Raw genomic sequence first — 22,818 nt, 5'->3', positions numbered from 1 at the left:
GTACCCTGCAGCCCCTGACCTCTCAAAGCAACATCTCCTCATTCTTTAGATCTAAATGAGTCACTTCAGCCTCTCGCATTTAGCAGCTCCTAAGCTTATAGCAGCTTATTTACTGTTACACACAATGCTTCATAGTGTGAGTTCTAGGTGACAGTGGGTGGGTAGAGGGGTAGAGTAGGGTGAGGGGGAGCAAGGAGGAGGCAGGGAAAGGGGTGGAGGAAAGTGAGAAAGGGGAGGGAGGGGAAGGCTGAGAGGAGGAGGAAGGGGAGTGATGGAAGAGGGAGATGGGGACTGGAGGGTAAGAACAGACTGAATTGATGCAACTGTCCAACACCAGTTACATTGAACACTTTCTAGAGCCCCTGCCTTGTTAATCAGAAAGAGTAACCAAGTAGGCTAGAAATCTGAAGCAAAACAGCAAAAGGTGAAAGACTCAGAATGTGTGGAAGGGATATAGAATTTAAGATTGTTGGTGTGGAAGATTCTTTAAAACTAGCTGAGGAGAGCGTTAATACCCATAATTCTAATCTCCTCGGCATGATCTTTCTGCGTGGAATGTGAAAAACACTGGTGAAGCCACATTTATTGGCAATCATTGACTATGCCATGGACATTAAGAATCAAACACAGTGTGGGACTGGAGTCCTGTGTAGGTAAGGCTGGGTAAGGATGCAACTTCCCCTCACTGAAGAACATTAATGAACAAGTTGAGTTTTGACAACAATCAGACAGTTTCATTGTCACTTGTGGTTCACAAATCAGCAGATTTATCAAATTAAATTTTATAATTTGGCATGATGGAATTTGAATTTATGACCTCTGGGTTGATCATCTGGGGCCAGAATTGTTTCATGGACATGCTAGGTTATGTATCTTACATAGAAGGACTGTAACCTGACTTAGGCAATTACTGCAAACAGCTTTATTTACACTATGTACAATATATACAAGGTGGGTTACTGAGTGGACAGATCTGCCCTGTGTGCTGCCTGATAGTTCTGCTGTACAGAGTCTCTAGCACATGACTGCTGATGTCACAGATATGTCATAGCTTACATCAGTTAATCGATTAACCCATTACACTACAAGAATCACTGGACACCTGTATTCTTATTGGCTGCGAGAACCAGCATTTTTAGTTTACTTTCTGCCTTGTATTCTGCAGCTTTGGAGATGAAAAATACGGAGAGAGGGTGAACAGCACAAATGCCACATCATACAGTCGTTTGTTCACTCTCCTCCCCTTCTTCAATCTCCCGCACTCCCTCATCCCCCTTCCAACCAAAACTGGGAAACAAAGCAGGAAAGGTTCAGCAGGAAGATTAAAAACTATGAGACATTTGGAGCCACAACCTGAAGCAATTTGAAGCATGAGAAACTCTTGGTATAAACAACACAAACCCCGATTCCTAATTGTGATGAGAAAGTCCAGTTTTATGGAGCTCAAAGCATTGGTGATAAAAATCAGGAGTTCAGCAGTTCATGGAAAAGCCTTAGCACTAGCTTCTTGGATCAACCGGGGACAGGCAATAAGTGCCAACCTTGTCATCAGCCAGACATCCTGAGAACAGAAGAAATGTTGTCACGTCAACCCATGGAAGATTCTCTATCTGATGCGTTCCTGAACTTCAGTCCAGAAGGGCAATAAATAAATCCACGTCTGTAATCCAAGCTTGGCTTTTGGAATCTATCAGATGATGAGCCACAACTTTTGGAGATGTGGAAAAAGAAAGTGGGCATGTTCAGTATGGGAGTGTGGGTGTCCTGAGCTGTAGCTGTAGGAGGACAAAGGCAAATTTTGCAATCTTAGTCCCTCCTTATAATTGGAGAGGTCGCTGGAACACAAAAAAACTACAAAGGGACACAATCATGGCTACAATCAGGATGTTTTCTGCAACAGCTAATGTCAAAACATTTCTTTCAAGAAGAGAGTATTTAACTGTGGTTTGACCCAGTGAAAGAATGGCCAGGTATACTTGGGAGCGAGAATTGTTGCATCAGGAGCAGCAACAGTAACAGCAGAATATTTGTCGACAAATGTTGTTCCTCTTATGTTCCACTGCCTTCTGCAGCTGAACTTTTGCCTCACCCACATAGTCTTGAATTCTCTGCACATTTACCTCGATGTTGTTGAGTGTTTCTGACTGTTCCTCCACCAACACTGCCATCTGCAGGAACAAGTCATGAATCTCGCGGACTCTGCACTCCAGCTTCAGGAGCTCCCGGTGCCGCTGCTCAATTTCTGAGAGTGCAGTCCGTGCCCCACGTACCTCACTCAGCAGATTCCCAGAGAACACATCCCACTTACCCTGCTCTATCATATCCTCCATCTCGTTGCCGGAAATGTCCTTCCCCATGATCTCAAGTTGCCGCTGGATTCGGGTCTTGCAGTTTTCCCGCTGCTTCATCTCCTCTGTGTTGTACTCCAACATAGCATCGTGGAAATGATTCAAGAGGGCAAAGTGCTGAGCCTGGGCGATACGAATGATGGCAGCATTGGGCCCATGAGTATTCGTTATTTCTTCTATGTAACTTTTCAGGTCCTGCAGCCTCTGGTGGATCTTCTCACCCCGGCTTTTTATGTCTTTGGCAATAGAATTTGAATCCCGCTTGATGCTGCTGAGACGTCGCATTGAGGTGAGAAAGCGGGTGTTCTGCTTCCCTAAACGTTTGATGTCCATTTTCAGGTGCCCAATTTCCTCTCGGAGCTGCTGCACTTCCTTGTATAGCATCTGCAAAATGAAGTCGCATTCAAACACCAAGCTTTCCTGAGGGTAATCCACCTCATCAGGGGCCTCTGTTTGCTGTTGATATGATTTCGAACACTCTATCAATTCTTCAAGCCTGTCCTTCATTGTTTCTGAAAGAACACACAGAAAATCAAGATCAGTAAAACAAAATGACAGCAGCAGAAATAAACTAGAAACTTCAGTGTACCTTAAGAAGTGAACTTACAAAATTCAGTCAAAACAAAAAGAAAAACGAGCATTTACATAGCATCTTTCACAACCTGAGGATGATCCCATTGCATTTTACAAAAAATAAAGCTCTCTTGAAGTCCAGTCACTGTTCTATATAGGAAATATGACAGCCAATTTCAGTTCAGCAAGATCCCAGAAGCAACATTGAGATAAAGATCAATTTTGTTTTAGTGATGTTGGTTAGTGGATAAATATTGACTGGGACAACATGGAGAACTCTCTTGCTGCTCTTTGAATATCCCCATGGGAACTTTAAAATCCGCCCAAGAGAGATAATGGGACTTTGGTTTAAGGTCTCATCAGGAAGACAACACCTCCAACAGTGCAGAGCTCCCTCAGTACTGACCCTCCGACTGTGTAGCACTCCCTCAATAATGTCCCTTACATTGTGTGGACTTCCCTTAGTACTGACCCTCTGACTGTGCAGTGCTCCCTCAGTACATAAAATGCAATCCATGTTACTAAACTCTAGCAATGCTGTACAGGGGTTTCATTTCACATTGATACAGTAGTTGTAAACAGTCTGAATCCATGCTTAAAGTGACACAGAGCAAATGCGTGACAGTCCCAAGAGGACAGTCTTCCACTGGGCTCTCGTGTGGAGATAGCTTCTGGACTTAATAATTGATTCAAGTGTTAAACTAGGTAATCAGATGAGGGATCAAGGAATGGAAGGCTTTGCTGATTGGGTTGTGTGAAGTATGGTGGGAGAAAGCTAATGTAGAGCATAAACATCAGCATGGGTCAGCTGAGCCAAATGCTGTACCTTTTACACTCCAAGACCTGGAATTTCTGGAAGGATTCACCTGCGCACTCTCCTCCCCTAATCTACAAACATAACTTTGGCAGAAATCATGGAGAAACCATGTAAATAACCTCACCCGAATATCACAACCTTGAACTTGTATTGTGGCCTGGAATTTCCTGCATTTTTTAGCTCTGAGACATGCGTAATCTATGTGCAAATCAAGTATGTGACCTAAAAGATTGCAAGTAGGTAACGTAAGTAGAATAATAACAAGCCTATATAGCGCTTTTAACACTGAAAACTGCCCAAATCTCCTTGACCTTTTGTGATTGTCTGTCAATCCATCTTCTAATGAAACTGGTTTCACCCCAAGTTACAAATCTTTAGATTTGAGTTTCCTGCAATTGTTCAGAGGCTCCCCTGAATTTACCACCAGATTTTCAGGTGCAGGAAACAACATAATTTTTCTGGTGTTTTATTGTAATTTTTTTGAGTCCTCTGTAGATTCCGTTTCTTTTGATTTTTACGGCACAAGGCTAAATCACACTATGCAAGAAAATAAAAACAGAAAATGGTGGAAATAGCAGGGCAGGCAACATCCATGGAGAGAGAAACAGAGTTGACATTTCAGGTCAATGACCTTGCATCAGAATAGAAAAGTTACCCCAACTGTAGATTCTTGAACACATTGCACTTGATGGGCATGAATGATGCCGAAAGTGATTTGAAACTGTCCTTAGAGAAATAGTTTAGCAATTACTGCTAGTTTTATGTTCCTGCTATTCTAATTAAATTCACAGGAAATTTGAATGTACCTTGAGCGACGCATTGGGCTGAATTTTGTTGGCATTGGAGAAGTCCCATTACTGCAACTGAAAACAATGGGCAGCAAGACCCTGGGTAGCATTTTACTGACGGAGGCCAATTAACAGTCCACTGTCCAATTGAGGCCACCAGCCCAACTCCCAAGAGCATCTAGCCCACTGACCATAAGACATAGGAGCAGAAGTAGGCCATTTGGCCCATCGAGTCTGCTCCACCATTCAGTGAGATCATGGCTGATCTGATAATCCTCAAGTCCGCTTTCCTGCTTTTTCCATAACCTTTGATTCCCTTACTGATTAAAAATCTGCCTTTCTCAACCTTGAATATACTTAATGACCCAGCCTCTACAGCCCTCTGCGGTAATGACTTCCACAGATTCACCACCCTCTGAGAGAAGAAATTCCTCCTCATCTCTGTCTTGAATGGGTGACCCCTTACTCTGAGATTATGCCCTCTGATCCTAGACTCTCCCACAAGGGAAAATAACCTCTCAGCATCTACCCTATCAAGTCCCCTAAGAATCTTATATGTTTCAATAAGGTCGCCTCTTACTCTTCTAAACTCCAATGAATACAGGCCCAACCTACTCACCCTCTCCTCATAAGAAAATCCCTCCGTATGCGGGATCAACTTAGTGAACATTCTCTGGACTACCTCCAATGCCAGTATATCTTTCCTTAGATAAGGGGACCAAAACTGTTCACAGTATTCTAGGTGTGGTCTCACTTGTGCCTTGTATAGTTTTAGCAAGACTTCCCTATTTTAATACTCCATTCCCTTTGAAATAAAAGCCAACATTCCATTTGCCTTCCCTATTACCTGCTGAACTTGTATGTTAGCTTTTTGGGATTCATGCATGAGGACCCCTAAATCCCTTTGTGCTGCAGCTTTCTGCAGTCTTTATTTAAATGATATTCAGCTCCTCTATTCCTGCCAAAGTGCATAACCTCACATTTTCCTACATTATATTCCATCTGCCAAGTTTTTGCCCAATCACTTAATCTGTCTATATCCCTCGGTAGACTTTTTCTGTCACCCTCACCACTTGTCTTCCCACCTATTTTTGTGTCATCTGCAAACTTGGCGATAGTACATTCATTTCCCTCATCCAAGTCATTAATATATATTGTAAATGATTGTGGCCCCAGCACTGATCTCTGTGGCAGCACTTTGCCTCAGGGAGATCCATGTGCTCTTTCATGTGCATGCACTAGTTACAGGTTGCCATCCTGAAAATGCCCCCCTTATCCCAACTCCCTGTCTTCTATTAGTTAGCCAATCCTCTATCCATGCTAATATACTACCCCAAACACCATGGGCTCTTATCTTATTAAGTAGCCTTATGTATGGTACTTTATCAAACGCCTTTTGAAAATCCAAGAATATTATATATCCTGATTCCCCTTTATCTATCTTGCTTGTTACCTCCTCAAAGAATTCTAATAAATTTGTCAGTCATGATTTTCCCTTCATGAAGCCATGCTGACTCTGCTTGATTAGATTATGCATTTCTAATGCAAAGTGCTGCCTCAGGGAGATTGGCTCTGATTCAAAAGCTGACATAAAGGTAATAAAAAACTTTGCCTGCCATCTCCCCTCATGTGACACCGTCACATGATTTGGGACATGTCCATAACTTTTATTTAAACATTTGATAAAAATGTAAAAATCCTCATGCTCTGCTATTACATCCTTTATAATTGACTCCAAGGGCAGGTTTTTCTGGCTGGTGACTGGGGGTGGGGCCTGCTCGCCGATGCATAAAATGATATGGGGATACGTCAGGTGTGCATCCCAATGTCACCCTGTGTCATTTAGATTTTCAGTTCGGTGAGCGCTCAGCCAAATTGGCTGCACGCCTGCCGAACTGTCAGGGCCTATTAAGGCCAATAAAAAACTAATTAACCTGATTGATAGACCTGCCCGTCCAACCTTAAGGTTGGGATGAGGTTACATGAGGATTTTTACATTTTTATCAAATGCTTAAATAAAAGTTATGGACATGTCCCAACTCATGTGACGGTGTCACAAGAGGGGACATGGCAGGGAAATTTTTTTATTACCTTTATGTCAGCTTTTAAATCAGAGCCAATCTCCCTGAGGCAGCACTTTGCCTCAGGGAGATCCATGTGCTCTTTCATGCGCATGCACAAAAGAGCACACTCCCGGCTGAGGGAATCCCACCCCGTCAGCACAGGGAGCACATAGCGCTTCCTGGTGGACATCATGCTGGGCAGGCCTTAATTGGCCCGCCCACGTAAAATGGCGACACACCACCGACTGGGGGCGCCAATCGGAGGCCCACCTGCCCGTGCCCGCTCCTCCGCCTCGACAGGGGGAAGTGTTGCCCCAACATTTTCCCAATGACAGATGTTTAACTAATTGGCCTATAGTTACCTGTCTTTTGTCTCCCTCCCTTTTTGAATAAGAGTGTTACATTGGCAGTTTTCCAATCCTCTGGGACTTTTCCAAAATCTAAGGATTTTTGGAAGATTACTACCAATGCATCCACTATCTCTGCAGCTACTTCCTTTAATATCCTAGGATGCAACCCATCAGGACCAGGGGGCTAATCGGCCTTCAGCCCCATTAGTTTCCCTGGTACTTTTTCTCTAGTGATAGTTATTGTATTTATTTCCTCGACCCCTTTTGCCCCTTGATTATGTAGTATTTTTGGAATGCTATTAGTGTCTCCAATCGTGAAGGCCGAAGCAAAGTATTTATTCAACTCCTCTGCCATTTCCTGGTTCCTCATTATTATTTCCCCAGCCTCATTCTCTAAGGGGTCTATGTTCTCTTTGGCCTTTCTCTTCCTTTTTATATATTTAGAGAAGTTCTTACTGTCCGTTTTTATATTACTTGCTAGTTTACCCTCAAAGTTTGTTTTCTCCCTCTTTATTATTTTTGGTCATCTTTTGTTGGTTTTTAAAACTTTCCCAATCCTCTGGCTTACCACTAATCTTTGCCACATTGTATGTGTTTTCTTTCAATTTGATACAGTCCTTAACTTCCTTAGCTAACCATGGTTGGTTCATCCCCTTCCTACAATCCTTCTTCCCCACTGGAATATATCTTTGTTGAGAGTCATGAACTATTTTCTTAAACATCTGCTTCATCAACTGTCTTTTCTGCTAAATTCCTTTCTCAGTCCGCTCCAGCCAACTCTGCCCTCATTCCTTTGTAATTAACCTTAATTAAGTTTAGCACATTTAAGTTAAGTTCCGAGCCATGTTTCTCACTCTCAAACTGAATGTTAAATTCTACCATGTTATGGTGGCTGTTTTCTATGAGATCTTTTACTCTGAGCTCATTTACTAAACCTGCCCTCATTACACATTACCAGATCCAAAATAGCCTGATCCCTGGCTGGATCCACAATATATCGTTCCAGGAAACTGTCCCGAATACACTCAATGGGCAGAATTTAGCCCTCGATAGGTGGGCGGGCCTCACCGTCTAGGTGGCGGGCGGGCAGTTGAACTCTGCCGCCGAAACGGGCCCTGTCGCCATTTTGAGTGGGCGGGCCAATTAAGGCCCACCCAGCAGGCCACCCCTCAGAAAGCGCTATGTACTTCCTGAGCGGGGGGGAGAAGGATTCCCCAACTGTCAAAGTGCACTCTTTCAAGCATGCGGGCAAAAGTGCGCTGCTCCCTGAGACTAAGTGCTGTCTCAGGGAGATTGGTGAAAGTTTAAAAGACAACAAAAATAGCAAAATAAAAAAATTATTAACATGTCCCCCTCATGAGATGGGACATGTTAATAAAAAGGATATAAATTTTATTAAAGATTTTTTAAATAGACATGAAACCTCATCCCGCCAGTGGATGAGGTTTCATGTTTTTTCAGAAGCCCACTGGGGCTCCTGGCCTGCTCACCAGCCTTAAGGTTGGAAGGGCAGGGCCTTTAATTAGCTTAATTATCCTGTCAATGGCCTCAATTGGCCATTGACAGGTCGGCGGGCGAACTGCTGATTTCGCTGTCCGCCTGCCTTCCTGAATATTTAAATGGGGCGGGATGACGTCGGGGGTTCCTCCTGACATCATCCCGTGTCAATTTCACGTCAGTGAGCTGGCCTCGCCCCCAAATCACTGGCAGGAAAATTCTGGCCAATGAATTCTTGCTCATGGCTACCTCTGCAAATTTGATTTTCCCAATCTACATGAAGATTAAAGTCACCCATGATTAATGTAATGCCTTTTTTACATATCCTCATTATCTCTTGATTTATTCTCTGCCCTACAGTAAAGCTACTATTAGGGGGCCTATCGACTACTCCCACCAGTGTCTTCTTCCCATTGTTATTTCTTATCTCCACCCATATGGATTCTACATTTTCTGATCCAAGATCATTTCTTGCCAACGTACTTATTCCATCTTGTGGTAACAAGGCTACCCCATCGCCCTTTCTTTCCTGCCGGCCCTTCAAAAAGTCACATACCCTTGAATATTTAGTTCCCAGCTTTGATCTCCTTGTAACCATGTCTCCATAATGGCTATAAGAACATTCCCATTTACCTCCATTTGTGCCATTAATTCATTTATTTTGTTCCGAATAGTACACGCGTTTAAGTAAAGAGCCATTAATTTTGTCTTTTTATCATTTTTTCCCCCTTTGACCCTATTTGTTGCTATTTTATATATTTATACACTCTGTCCCTTCCTGTCACACTCTGGGTATCATTACCTAAATAGCTGGCCTGCAATGCTGCCATATCCTTTTGCTCTGTAAGCCTACATATAGGGGGAGGGGGTCATATTACAGCAACTGGGCTGTTTCCACAGGGGCAGCCATTGCAAGATATGATTTGTAAGGTACTATTCCATGAGGATGACTCTGTCAGGCTGTTGCTTGACTAGTCTGTGAGACAGTTGTCCCAATTTTGGCACTAGTCCCAGATGTTGGTAAGGAGGACTTTGCAGGGTCAACAGGGCTGAGTTTGCCATTGTCTTTGCTGGTGCCGAGGTCAATGCTGGGTGGTCCATCCAGTTTCATTCTTCTTAGGATTTTTAGCGGTTTGATACAACTGAGTGGTAGTCAAACCATTTCAGAGGGCATTTAAGAGTCAACCACATTGGCGTGTGTCTGGAGTCACTGGGGAGGATGGCAAATTTCCTTCCTTTCACATTTGTGAACCAGATGGGTTTTTATGATAATGGTTTCATGGTCATCATTAGACTTTTAATTTCACCATCTACCGTGGGTCCTCTGGATTATTGGTCCGATGAAAATACCACTATGCCACTGCCTCCCCTTGTGCCATGGATTCACATAAATGAGGGTCCCTCTTCCAGGAAACCTGCAAGGATTTGCATGGAGGTCTCCCCAGTTGGTGGTGTGCCCTCCCGGAGTGGGCAAAATGCCGGTGAGGCAGGAAGTGACTCTTCAGTGGCTCAACTGGCTGCCCATTTGTATCCATGATGCAGATTAGCATTGCTTCTGATATGCCATGGCAATGGGAAGACATTGAGCTCCCTCTCTGGCACCTTCCCCGACCATATTACCAGCTCATCCACCTTATAGCCAGGAAAATTCACCGAATGGGTGCATTTTCAGATATAGTTTACTGGTTGTCCCCACAAAGGAAATTCCAGGGTATGCTGAAACTCACCTGATCTTTCTGCTCTACACTGAGTGTAGGAATGACAATTGTCCCATACTCTCTGCTTAATATGTCTACTAGCACTAATACATAGCACCTTTCACCTTGTCAGATATGAAACTCTCCCTGGGAGGATGACATCTTCTATGATGCAGGTTTAGAATCCTTCCTTGTTATTTTCTATGTGCAATTCCAGATGGGCTTCAGAGCCATGAAGCTGTCACATTATATTCACAGCAACCTGTTCGAGGTGAGTTTACCTGAAAACTTAGGGAAGGCGATGGCATAGTGGTATTGTTGCTGGACTAGTAATCTAGAGACTCAGGGTAATTCTCTGGGGGCCAGGGCTCTGGAATCCCACCATGGCAGATGGTGGAATTTGAATTCAATAAAAATCTGGAATTAAAAGTCTGATGATGACCATGAAACCATTGTTAATTGTTGTAAAAATCCATCTGGTTCACCTTTAGGGAAGGAAATCTGTCATCCAGACCCACAGCTATGTGATTGACTCTTAAATGCCCTCTAAAAAATGGCCTGGCAAGCCACTTAGCTGTAACAAACCACAAAAAAGGAATGAAACCAAATGGACCACCTGGCATCGACCTGGGTGCTGGAAACGACAACGGCAATCGCAGCTCTGTCAACCCTGCAAAGCCCTCCTTACTAACATCTGGTGCCAAAACTGGGAGAGCTGTCTCGCAGACAAGTCAAGCAACTGCCTGACATAGTCATCCTCACGGAATCATACCTTACAGATAATGTCCCAGACACCAACATCACCATCCTTGGGTATATCCTGTCCCACCGACAGGACAGAACCAGCAGAGGTGGCGGCACAGTGGTATATAGTCGGGAGGGAGTTGCCCTGGGAGTCCTCAACATCGACTCCGGACCCCATGAAGTCTCATGGCATCAGATCAGACATGGGCAAGGAAACCTCCTGCTGATTACCAAGTACCGCTCTCCCTCAGCTGATGAATCAGTGCTGATGTTGAACACCACTTGGAGGAAGCACTGAGGGTAGCAAGGACACGGAATGTACTCTGAGGGGGGGGACTTCAATGTCCATCACCAAGAGGGGCTCAGGAGCACCACTTCTGACAGAGCTGGCCAAGTCCTAGATGACATAGCTGCTGTACTGGGTCTGCAGCAGGTGGTGAGGGAATCAACAAGAGGGAAAAACACACTTGACCTCATCCTCACCAACCTGCCTGCCGCAGATGCATCTATCCATGACAGTATCGGTAGGAACGACCAATGCACAGTCATTGTGGAGACGAAGTCCCGCCTTCACATTGAGGATACCCTCCATCATGTTGTGTGGCACTACCACCTTGCTAAATGGGTTAGATTTAAAAAGGATCTAGCATCTCGAAACTGGGCATCCATGAGGCGCTGTGGGCCATCAGCAGCAGCAGAATTGTATTCTAACACGATCTGTAACCTCATGGCCTGGCATATCCCCCACTCTACCATTACCATCAAACCAGGGGATCAACCCTGGTTCAATGAAAGGTATAGGAGGGCATGCCAGGAGCAGCACCAGGAATATCTAAAAATGAGTTGTCAACCTGGTGGAGCTATAATGCAGGACTACTTGCATGCCAAGTAGTAAAGCAGCAAGTGATAGACAGACCTAAGCGATCCCACAACCAACTGATCAGATCTGAGCACTGCAGTCCTGCCACTTCTAGTTGTGAATGATGATGGACAATTAAACAACTCACTGGAGGAGCCTCCACAAATATCCCCATTCTCAATGATGGAGGAGCCCAGCACATCAGTGCAAAAGATAAGGCATTTGTTACAATCTTCAGCAAGAAGTGCTGAGTGGATGATCCAACTTGGCCTCCTCTGGAGGTCCTCAGCATCACAGATGCCAGTCTTCAGCCAATTTGATTTACTCCACATGATATCAAGATACAGCAATAGTACTGAAGACTTATGCTCCAGAACTTGCCACGCCCCTAGCCAAGCTGTTCCGGTACACCTACAACACTGGCATCTACCCAGCTATGTGAAAAATTGCCCAGGTATGTCCTGTACACAAAAAGCAGGATAAATCCAACCTGGCCAATTACTGCCCCATCAGCCTACTCTCCATCATCTGTAAAGTAATGGAAGGGGTCATCAACAATGTTATCAAGTGGCACTTGCTTAGCAATAACCTGCTCACTGATGCCCAGTTTGGGTTTCACCAGGGCCACTCAGCTCCTGACTGCATTACAACCTTGGTTCAAACATGGACAAAAGAGCTGAACTCCTGAGTTGAGGTAAACATGACTGCCCTTGTCATCAAGGCAGCATTTGACAGGGTGTGGCATCAAGGAGCCCTTGAAAAATTGGAATCAATGGGAATCGGGGGAAAACTCTCCGCTGATTGGAGTCATACCTAACACAAAGAAAAATCATTGTGGTTGTTGGAGGTCATTCTGAGATGACTGACCTCCAACAACCAGGACATCACTGCAGGAGTTCCTCAACCCGACTATCTTCAGCTGCTTCATCAGTGACCTTCCTTCCATCATAAGATCAGAAGTGGGGATGTTCGCTGATGATTGCACAATATTCAGTACCATTCGCGACTCTTCAGATACTGAAACAGTCCATGTCCAAATGCAGCAAGACCTGGACTATATCCAGGCTTGGGCTGACAAGTAGCAAGTAACATTCATGCCACACAAGTGTCAGGCAATGACCATCTCCAACACCAGAGAATCCAACCATCGCCCCTTGATGTTTAATGGCAATCACTGAATCCCCCACTATCAACGTCCTGGGGGTTACCATTGACCAGAAGCTGTACTGGACTATCCATATAAATACTGTGGCTACAACAGCAGGTCAGAGGCTATGAATCCTGCGATGAGTAACTCACCTCCTGACTCCCAAAGCCTGTTCACCACTTACAAGGCACAAGTCAGGAGTGTGATGAAATACTCCCCACTTTCCTGGATGAGTGCAGCTCCCACAACACTCAAGAAACTTGATACTGTCCAGGACAAAGCAGCCCGTTAGACTGGCACCACATCCACAAACATTTACTCCCTCCACTACTGAAGAACAATAGCAGCAGTGTGTACCATCTACAAGATGCACTACAAGAGACTCACCAAGCCTCCTTAGACAGCACCTTCCAAACCCGCAACGTCTACCATCCAGAAGGACAAGGGCAGCAGATACATGGGAACACCACCGCTTGCAAGTTCCCCTCCAAGTCACTCACCATCCTGACTTGGAAATATATCGCCGTTCCTTCACTGTCGCTGGGTCAAAATCCTGGATCTCCCTTCCTAACAGAACTGTGGGGGTACCTACACCACAGGGATTGCACAGGTTCAAGAAGGTGGCTCACCACCACCTTCTCAAGGGAAATTAGGGATGGGCAATAAATGCTGGCCCAGCCAGCGAAGCCCACATTGCATGAATGAATAATAAAAAAATGGTCTCACTCCCACTGCCTCCGCATTTGGAAATACAGTACACAATCTGACACAGAAATGTAAAAACATGCCTTCCAAAGTGAGGTTATTGCAAACCATGATTAATCAAACAAGCTTGTTGCTATTTGTCGCACAGCAATCAGGTTCAAACATGCAGCAGGTAGCTCAGATCAGGGCTGTGGCAGGAGGGAGTGGAGAAAGAGAGGGAGGGAGAGAGGAGAGGGAAGGAGGGAGAGAGGGGAGAGATGGGGAGAGGTAGGGGGAGAAAGAAGGAGAGAGAGGGGGAGGGAAAGAGAGGGATAAAGGGAGGGAGAGAGACAGGGGAGAGAGAGGGGGAGAGAGAGAGAATGGCTAATGTTTCTCCCTCTCTCTAGGTTCTCAGAATACTGGCTTCACTGAACCCTCCCAGCAATGTTCAGCTCCCCGAATGATCACTTACATACTGTTAGGAGGACTTCGCTGAAAGATGGTCTAGCGAACTTTGAAGTAACTCTGAACATGAGAGTTAAACTGCATTTCAACCGCGTAAATGGATTAAAATCAGAATATGTCAGGAACATCACTCATCAGTACTGAACAAGAATGGCACTCCTTCCAGCTCCTCTGCTGATCTCTCTGCAGAGACTCCACAATAAAGCCTCTGAAATGTGGAATTAACCAGTGTCCCCGCCCTGCCTACTTCTGTCGCCACAAATTCAACCCAGCGCAAATACACTGAAACCCCTGGGGCTTCTCAAACTATTTATAAACACGAGCAGTTTATGGAAAGTGTATGTCATTTGGGGAAAATCCTTGTACATTCTGAAGTTCCTGCTTGTTATTTGAAATTTTATCCGACGCCACCAATATCTTAAACAACATTTTAGCGACTGTGGTAACTTGATTTTTATCAAATCTGCTCCAGAAAGTTTCAAACGCGATAGGTTGTCCACAATCACTAAATTCATCTCACTGCGTTTATTGCCTGTATTGATCCTGGAAAAACTGGGTGACTGCTCCAAAGAACAGCTGTCCAGCTGGGGCGCAAACTTCCCCAACCTGTTGTTACATATCACTTGCATCGTTCACTGTCTTTAACCAGCTTCTCATCCAGTTCCCTGGCTGGGAACTGCTAATATATGAAGATACAGGAGAGGTACTGGTGCCTCTGTATCACTGCAATCAGCAAGTTCAGGAGGCGATTAAGAGAAGCTGAATATTGAATTCAGAATGTATAAGGAGGAAGGGGAGAAAGAGATGGAGGGAAGGAGAGAGAGAAGAGAGGGATTTCTCTGTAGAGAGATCAGCAGAGGAGCTGGAAGTAGTGCCATTCTTGTTCAGTACTGATGAGTGTTGTTCCTGACCTATCCTGATTTTAATCCATTTACTCAGCTGAAATGTAGTTGAACTCTCATGTTCAAAAATATGTCAAATTTTTAAATTGTTACTTCAATGTGTGTAAACATGAATTTCAGAATGACTCACTGATCCGCTTTTCTCTCTAGGTCTGATCTACCATCTGCTTTAGCCCCACTCCCACACACAGCTAAATCCAAAACTAGCTGCCTCGGAAAAAAATCTTCATCTAAAGCAGCAGATGTACACGGTCCTAGTGTGGGAACAGTGCAGCAATGGAAAGATGAACCGTTTATAACTTTCACTTAAGAAGAGGAACAACTTCAGAGAGATATCTTCCCTGTTTGCACATAATTGTTTCCCCTTGTTCATTATTTCTAGGGGCCTTTTATGTTGTGCACTTTCACTAAACTCAGACATGATACCATTTCCCTGCAGTTGCTAATCTAGGGTCAGTTTGGTGTAATTTGGTAATGTTTGAGCCAGAGTCACATTCCAAGGACCTGAGCCCATAATCTAGAATGACACTTTGGTGCAGTACTAAGGGAGTGCTGCACTGTCAGATGGTCAGTACTGAGGGAGCACTGCACTGTCGGTGGGTCAGTACTGAGGGAGTGCTTCACGGTCGGAGGGTCAGAACTGAGGGAGTGCTACACTGGCAAAGGGTCAGTACTGAGGGGGTGCTGCCCTGTCAGAAGGTCAGCACTGAGGGATTGCTGCACTGTCGGAGGGTCAATACTGAGGGAGTGCTGCACTGTCTGAGTGTCAGTACTGAGGGAGTGCTGCACTGTTTGAATGTCAGTACTGAGGGAGTGCTGCACTGTTGGAGAGTCAGTACTGAGGGAGTGCTGCACTGTCAGATGGTCAGTACTGAGGGAGCACTGCACTGTCTGGTTTCAATGCTGAGGGAGTGCTGCACTGTCGGAGGGTAAATACTGAGGGAGTGCTGCACTGTCTGAGTGTCAGTACTGAGGGAGTGCTGCACTGTCGGAGGGTCAGTACTGAGGGAGTGCTGCACTGTTGGAAGCACATCATTCAGATGAGATATTAAACCAAGCCTGTTTGTTCAGGTGTATGCAGAAGATTCCAGAATATATCCCCCCCCCCACCTCAACCAATATCAAAAACAGATGACCTGGTCATTATCTCATTTGATGTTTCTGGGAGTTTGCTGTGTGCAGATTGGCTGCCACATTTCTTACAGCAGTGACTACCCTTCACCAGGACTTTGCTAGCTCTGAGACCTGCAGATGTTGTGTTATAACAGCAAACTTGTCTTTTCCATTATCCCGCTTCCAGCAAGTCAAGAAGAGGTATCTGTGTGACTGACCACCATCCTCACTTGTAGGATATGTGCAGCTTTTGCAGAATGACTTCCTACCCTGGGAAAGTCCACATCAGGAGTATTGGCTAAATCTCCCTCTCCCTATCACCCATTAATACAGCACATTCAGCCTGGACACCCTACAGCTTTACAAAGAAGAGCTTGGAAACTAACAAGAAATAATTATCCATACACTTTTCCTAAAAGACAAAGTCTCTGTAAATTACTAAAACAGAAAATGCTGGAAAAGTTCAGCAGGTCTAACAGCATCTGTGGAGAGAAAGACAGTTAACATTTTGAGTGCGTATGACTCTTCTTCAGAGCTAAAGGGAAGTAAAAATGTGATGAAATTTATACTGTTTAAGGAGGTGGAGCAGTGAAGCTGGAAAGAAGGCCAGAGATAGGTGGGGGCAAAGGAGAGATTGACAAAGATATCATGGATGAAAGGACAAAGGGGTGTTAATGATAGTGGTAAGGACTAAAGGAGGTGCTGATGGTGGCATTAAGGTCAGAACAGAATGTGATAAGCACTCTGGAAAGAACAACATGAACATGTGACCGATGGCCCTTGTGGGGGTGGGGTGGAGGGAGGGGACAGTGGTGGGGAAAAAAGATCGAAAATAGGATAAAAGGTGGGGGTAAAACAATGAATGAAAATGAAAGTAAATAAAAGTTAAAATAAATTAATAGAAAATAAAAATTAAAAATTAAAAATTAAAATGAATATTGAAAAGGGGGGATAAAAAAGGGGTGAGGAGGGAGGAGAGAGTTCATGGTCTGAATTTGTTGAACTCAATGTTAAGTCCCGAAGGCTGTAAAGTGCCTAATCGGAAGATGAGGTGCTGTTCCTCCAGTTTGCGTTGAGCTTCACTGGAACATTGCAGCAGGCCAAGGATGGACATGTGGAAATGAGAGCAGGGTGGAGTGTTGAAATGGCAAGCGACAGGGAGGCCTGGGTCATGCTTGCAGACAGACCGAAGGTGTTCCACAAAGCGGTCACCCAGTCTGCTTTTGATCTCTCCAATGTAGAGGAGACGGCATTGGGAGCAACGAATGCAGTAGACTAAATTGAAGGAGGTGCAAGTGAAGCGCTGCTTCACCTGAAAGGAATGTTTGGGCCCTTGGACAGTGAGCAGGGAGAAGGTAAAGGGGCAGGTGTTGCACCTTCTGCGATTGCATGGGGAGGTGCCTTGCGTAGGGGATGAGATGTTGGGGTGATGGAGTAGTGGACCAGGGGGTCATGGTGGGAATGGCTCTCACGGAATGTCGACGATAGGGGTGGTGAAGGGAAGATGTATTTGGTGGTGGCATCACGCTGGAGTTGGCGGACATGGTGGAGGATAGTCTCTGTAAGTGTTCATCTAGAGGTGGGGCATTAAAGAGTGACTATAAAAACATCAACTGGTTCTAGGAGACAATTATCAATCAAACTACTGGATCTTTGATTAATGGAAACACCATCACCTCCAAGTCACACACCATCCTGACATATTTTACCAGCGCTCTATTCTCAACACTGTATAAATCTTTTGAAACTCCCTATCCAACACTATTCTGGGAGCACCATCACCACACAGATAGCAGCAGTTCAAAAAATGGCTCATCATCAACTTCTCAGGGCAACTAGGGTTGAACAATAAATGCTATTTCTTATCCCATGGAAAAAATGAACAGTTTAACAGTCAACAAACTAGAGATTGTGAAAGGTGTCAGTGTTTTCTAGCACATTTCAATGTCTGTGCACCTTCGACCTATTTAGTTGGGCGAGTAAGGTTATGCTTAGGAAAGCTGATTCTCCAGATGAGATGCACTTAATGTCGATTATTACTTCTATAAGCTTATTAGGCTGGTCCATTGCATAATATTTCACGCTTCAACTTTTTCAGTAAAGCTAACCAAATTTTGTTTTATTTTGTTTTATTTAAAAGCCTTTTCATCATACCAACAACCAGCCAGCAGCTCAAATTAGAATCTATTTTTAAAGCGAAACAGCATATTAACTTATCTATTTTCTCAATGTGAGCTATGGCTGTTTTGAGAACAGGAAACGTTGGTCACTCACCAAGATAACCCTCAGAAATAGTCCTGCTCGTGGAATGAGAAAGCAAGCAGAGTTCTCGGAACAGACCGAGTTGTGTTGTGCAGACTGGGCTACAAGCCCCTCACGCCGGCTTCCTTCTTACAATTGTTAAAAGCAGGGTTCTGTTTGCAGTTCAAAGCCTTCCAGGCACTTTTCACTCAGCTGCTGTGTCAGAATCTGGTACCACTGCTCAATGTGTCCCTTCTTGTTTGGAGTGTTTCGTTGAGGCTGAGAATAGGGCAGGCAGTGGCTTCCCACTCCTCTTTGAACTAATGCAGGCGAGAAATCAGCACCCAGTCACAGTGTAGCCTAGAGTCAGACTGCTGAGCCCAGTACAGGAGGCACTATCATTGTACCATGTGACTATAACATCATTCTGGGAAGTGACAGTGAGATAAAGAAATAGTTTCCTTTCCTGTGGGTGAGTTACGGTTGATAACTGAGCATGTAAAGTCAGATGGCAGTGGGGAGAGAGGTGGCATGCAGTTCCTAGTACAACGAACTCCTAGCCACAGACAAACCCAATTCAGTCAGAATTTCCCCTCGACAGTACATCAAATATAAATGCAGACTCATTGTTGACTTAATTGCTCTGTAAGTGTGTTTCACTTTGTATCCTTTGTATAACGAATTCACAACAGAGTGTCATGGGTAGTTTGTGAGTTGGGGACTCCTAGTCCCTGTTGCCAATTAATCTGTAAACTACAGTGGTACTGAAATCTCCAGTGATGGAACCTGCCGACACTCCCTATCTCTGTAATTTAATTCTTCTAGAACCTTCGGAGATAGCTACATTCCTCTAATTCTGCCTTCTTGATCATCCCCATTTTTAATTACTCCACCATTGGCAGCCGTGCATGATGTCAAGGCCCTAAGCTCTGGAATTTCTTCCCTAAAGCTCTCCACTTCTCCTTCCGCCTGTAAGACTCCCCTTAAAATCTATCCCTTTGACCAAGTTTTTGGTCACAGGTCCTAATATCTCCTTATATTTTTTCTTATTCGTTCATGGGATGTGGGTGTTGCTCTCTGGGCCAGCATTTATTGCCCATCCCTAAGAGCCCTTGAGAAGTTGGTGGTGAGTTGTCTTCTTGAACTGCTGCAGTCCATGTGGTGTAGGTACACCCACAGTACTGTTAGGGAGGCAGTTCCAGGATTTTGACCCAGTGGCAACAAAGAAACAGTGATATAGTTCCAATTTAGGATGGTGAGTGGCTTGGAGGGGAACTTCCAAGTGGTGGTGTTCCCATGTGTCTGCTGCCCTTATCCTTCTAGATAGTAGTGGTTGTGCGTTTGGAAGGTGCTGTCTAAGGATGCTTGGTGAGTCTTTTGCAGTGCATCTTGTAGATGGTATACAATGCTGCCACTGTGCATTGGTGGTGGAGAGAGTGAATGTTTGTGGATGGGATGCCAATCATGTGGGCTGCTTTGTCCTGGAAGGGTCTTGAGTGTTGTTGGAGCTATACTCATTCAGGCAAGCAGGGAGTATCCCATCACACTACTGACTTGGGCCTTGTAGATGGTGGACAGGCACTGGGGAGTCAGGCGGTGAGTTATTTGCCACAGGATTCATTGCCTCTGACCTGCTCTTGTAGCCACAGTATTTATATGGCTAGTCCAGTTCAGTTTCTGGTCAGTGGTAACCCCCAGGGTGTTGATAGTGGGGGAATTCAGTGATGGTAATGCCATTGAATGTCAAGGGACAATGGTTAGATTCTCTCTTGTTGGAGATGGTCATTCCTGGGCACTTGTGTGGCATGAATGTTACTTGCCACTTGTCAGCCCAAGCCTGGATATTGTCCAGGTCTTGTTGCATTTGGACATGGACTGCTTCAGTCTCTGAGGAGTCGTGAATAGTGCTGAAAATTGTGTAATCATCAACGAACATCTCCACTTCTGACCTTATGATGGAAAGAAGGTCATTGATGAAGCAGCTGAAGATGGTTGGGCTGAGGATGCTACCCTAGGAACTCATGCAGTGATGTTCTGGAGTTGCGATGACTGATCTCCAGCAATCATAATCATCTACGTTTGTGCTAGGTATGACTCCAACCAGTGGAGAGTTTTCCCCCTGATTCCCATTAACTCCAGTTTTGCTAGGGCTCCTTGATGCCACACTCTGTCAAATTCTGCCTTGATGTCAAGGGCAGTCACTCCCACCTCACATCGGGAGTTCAGCTCTTTTGTCCATGTTTAAACCAAGGCTATAATGAAGTCAGGAGCTTAGTGACCCTGACAGAACCCAAACTGAGTGTCAGTGAGCAGGTTATTGCTAAACAAGTGCCGCTTGATAGCACTGTTAATTACCTCTTCCATCACCTCATTGATGATGAAAAGTGGACTGATGGGGCAGTAATTGGATGGGTTGGATTTGTCCTGCTTTTTGTGTACAGGACATACCTGGGCAATTTTCCACATAGCTGGGTAGATGCCAGTGTTATTGCTGAACTGGAACAGCTTGGATAGGGATGTAGCAAGTTCTGGAGCACAAGTCTTCAGTACAGGAAGGCAGATTATTATCTGAATGGCTATAAATTGAGAAAGGGGAATGAGCAACGTGACCTGCGTGTCCTTGTACACCAGTCACTGAAGGTAAGCATGCAGGTGCAGCAGACGGTAAAGAAGGCAAATGGTATGTTGGTCTTCATAGCCAGAGGATTCGAGTACAGGAACAGGGATGCCTTGCTGCAATTGTAGAGGGCCTTGGTGAGACCACACCTGGAATATTGTGTGTAGTTTTGGTCTCCTTATCTGAGGGAGGATGTACTTGCTATGGAGGGAGTGCAGCAAAGGTTTACCCGACTGATTCCTGGAATGGCGGGACTGACACATGAGGAGAGATTGAGTCGATTAGGATTATATTCGCTGGAGTTCAGGAGAATGAGGGGGGATCTCATAGAAACATATAAAATTCTAACAGGACTAGACAGGGTAGATGCAGGAAGGATGTTCCTGATGGTGTGGGAGTCCAAAACCAGGGGTCACAGTCTGAGGATATGGGGTAGGCCATTTAGGACTGAGATGAAGAGAAATTTCTTCACCCAGAGAGCGGTGAGCCTGTGGAATTTGTTACCACAGAAAGTAGTTGAGACCAAAACATTGTATGTTTTCAAGAAGGACTTAGATATAGCTCTTGGGGTGAAAGGGATCAAAGGGTATGTGGAGAAAGTGGGAGCAGGCTATTGCGTTGGATGATCAGCCATGATCATAATGAATGGCGGAGCAGGCTCAAAGGGCCAAATGGCCTACTCCTGTTTCTAGTTTCTATCTGCTGAATTTTCCCGTCGGCGATTTGGGGGCGGGGCCCCCTCGCCGACGGGAAAATGATATGGAATGATGTCGGGAGGAAATTCTGCCCTGTTTCTATGTAAGTAGCAGTGAAAGGAATACAGAAAAAGAATAACTGGAGAGAGAGTAACAGACAGATACCATCGTCTAATCCTGTGGCAGCCAGGATTGAGGTCATGTTCCATGCAGACACTGGAGTGTAACCCTGAAATAATGGAGGTCAGTGACCTTGTATCAGAAGCCCTGAAACATTGCACATTTCTGAATTTCTGGAGGGAGGGGGCAGGCGGGTACTGCCACACACTAGGCTTCCCCTAAGAATAATAGATCAGTCCTTAAAGTTTTGGGGGAGGGCGAGAGCTGAAGATTGCGGACTAACACTTTGAGAGGCACAAGTTCTCTTTAGCCAACATCCTAGCCTGTGAAATGTCAATGCAGAGTGTTGGCCACTAAGCTTTGGTTGGTTTTGACAAAAAATTCAATTATAACCAATATAATTTAATAGAATATCCATATTCTCCAAATGTGGCTTCCATTAACTAGTTACAAATCAGATGCAGAATCCAGGCCACCCCAAGGTAATAAATAGCAGTGGATTTCAGGTGGAGGTATTAAAGGGGATTAAATAATATTTATGGGTGAAGATGTTTTACACACTGAAGCAGTACTTAGCAAAAGTCCAATTCTTGTTAGATCATGCATGCTGATAGTAAGGTTGATACAAAGGGCTCTTGATAAATGTCATACATGCTGTAAATCAGAGTGCTGTCTCTCCAATCCATGTTGAGTTGAGAATGATGATAGTGGGGGCTGTAGAATTAGTTACATTATCTCATGGGAGTTGAAAAGGGAAGTTTTGCACAACTGCAAGAGAGCAAGGGCATAAAGCTTTGAAGAAAAAGTGACGGCTATTACAGTCAAAGCAATGTGCTCCTGACCACTGTGTAATCAGTCCACATCAGATAGTGTGTGTGTGAGGGCCTCGGGTAGAACTGGCTGTTGAATTTAAGTCACAAGCAACTGGAGGAGCTGTATCCTCAGGCTGAAGGGCTTATCTTATGAGGAAAGATTGAACAGGCTGGGCCTATACCCATTGGAGTTTAGAAGAATGAGAGATGATCTTATAAGATTCTGAGAGGATTTGATAGGGTGGATGCTAAGGATGTTTCCCCTTATGTGGGAAATTAGAACTAG

At 44.7% G+C, this 22,818-nt stretch overlaps 1 protein-coding gene across 2 annotated transcripts; it reads right to left on the bottom strand.

Moving 5' to 3' along the window:
- Nucleotides 1–906: 906 nt before the first annotated feature.
- On the bottom strand, nucleotides 907–18,680 carry stx11a (syntaxin 11a). 2 transcript variants are annotated; one of them, XM_041181715.1, is made up of 2 exons: nucleotides 18,322–18,680; nucleotides 907–2,860 (listed from the first exon to the last, which is right to left on the bottom strand). In XM_041181715.1, exon 2 carries the CDS (start codon nucleotides 2,853–2,855, stop codon nucleotides 1,998–2,000), a length of 858 nt encoding a protein of 285 aa, XP_041037649.1. In that variant the 5' UTR covers nucleotides 2,856–2,860; nucleotides 18,322–18,680; the 3' UTR covers nucleotides 907–1,997. The 2 variants fall into 2 exon arrangements, with proteins under 2 accessions (XP_041037649.1, XP_041037639.1); XM_041181705.1 differs by lacking the exon at nucleotides 18,322–18,680 and adding an exon at nucleotides 14,040–14,225.
- Between the last annotated feature and the right edge of the window lie 4,138 nt (nucleotides 18,681–22,818).

This window comes from Carcharodon carcharias, chromosome 2, assembly GCF_017639515.1.
Source record: "Carcharodon carcharias isolate sCarCar2 chromosome 2, sCarCar2.pri, whole genome shotgun sequence".
In the NCBI taxonomy this organism is placed as follows: domain Eukaryota; kingdom Metazoa; phylum Chordata; class Chondrichthyes; order Lamniformes; family Lamnidae; genus Carcharodon; species Carcharodon carcharias.
This window is presented reverse-complemented; position numbering and strand designations above follow the sequence as displayed.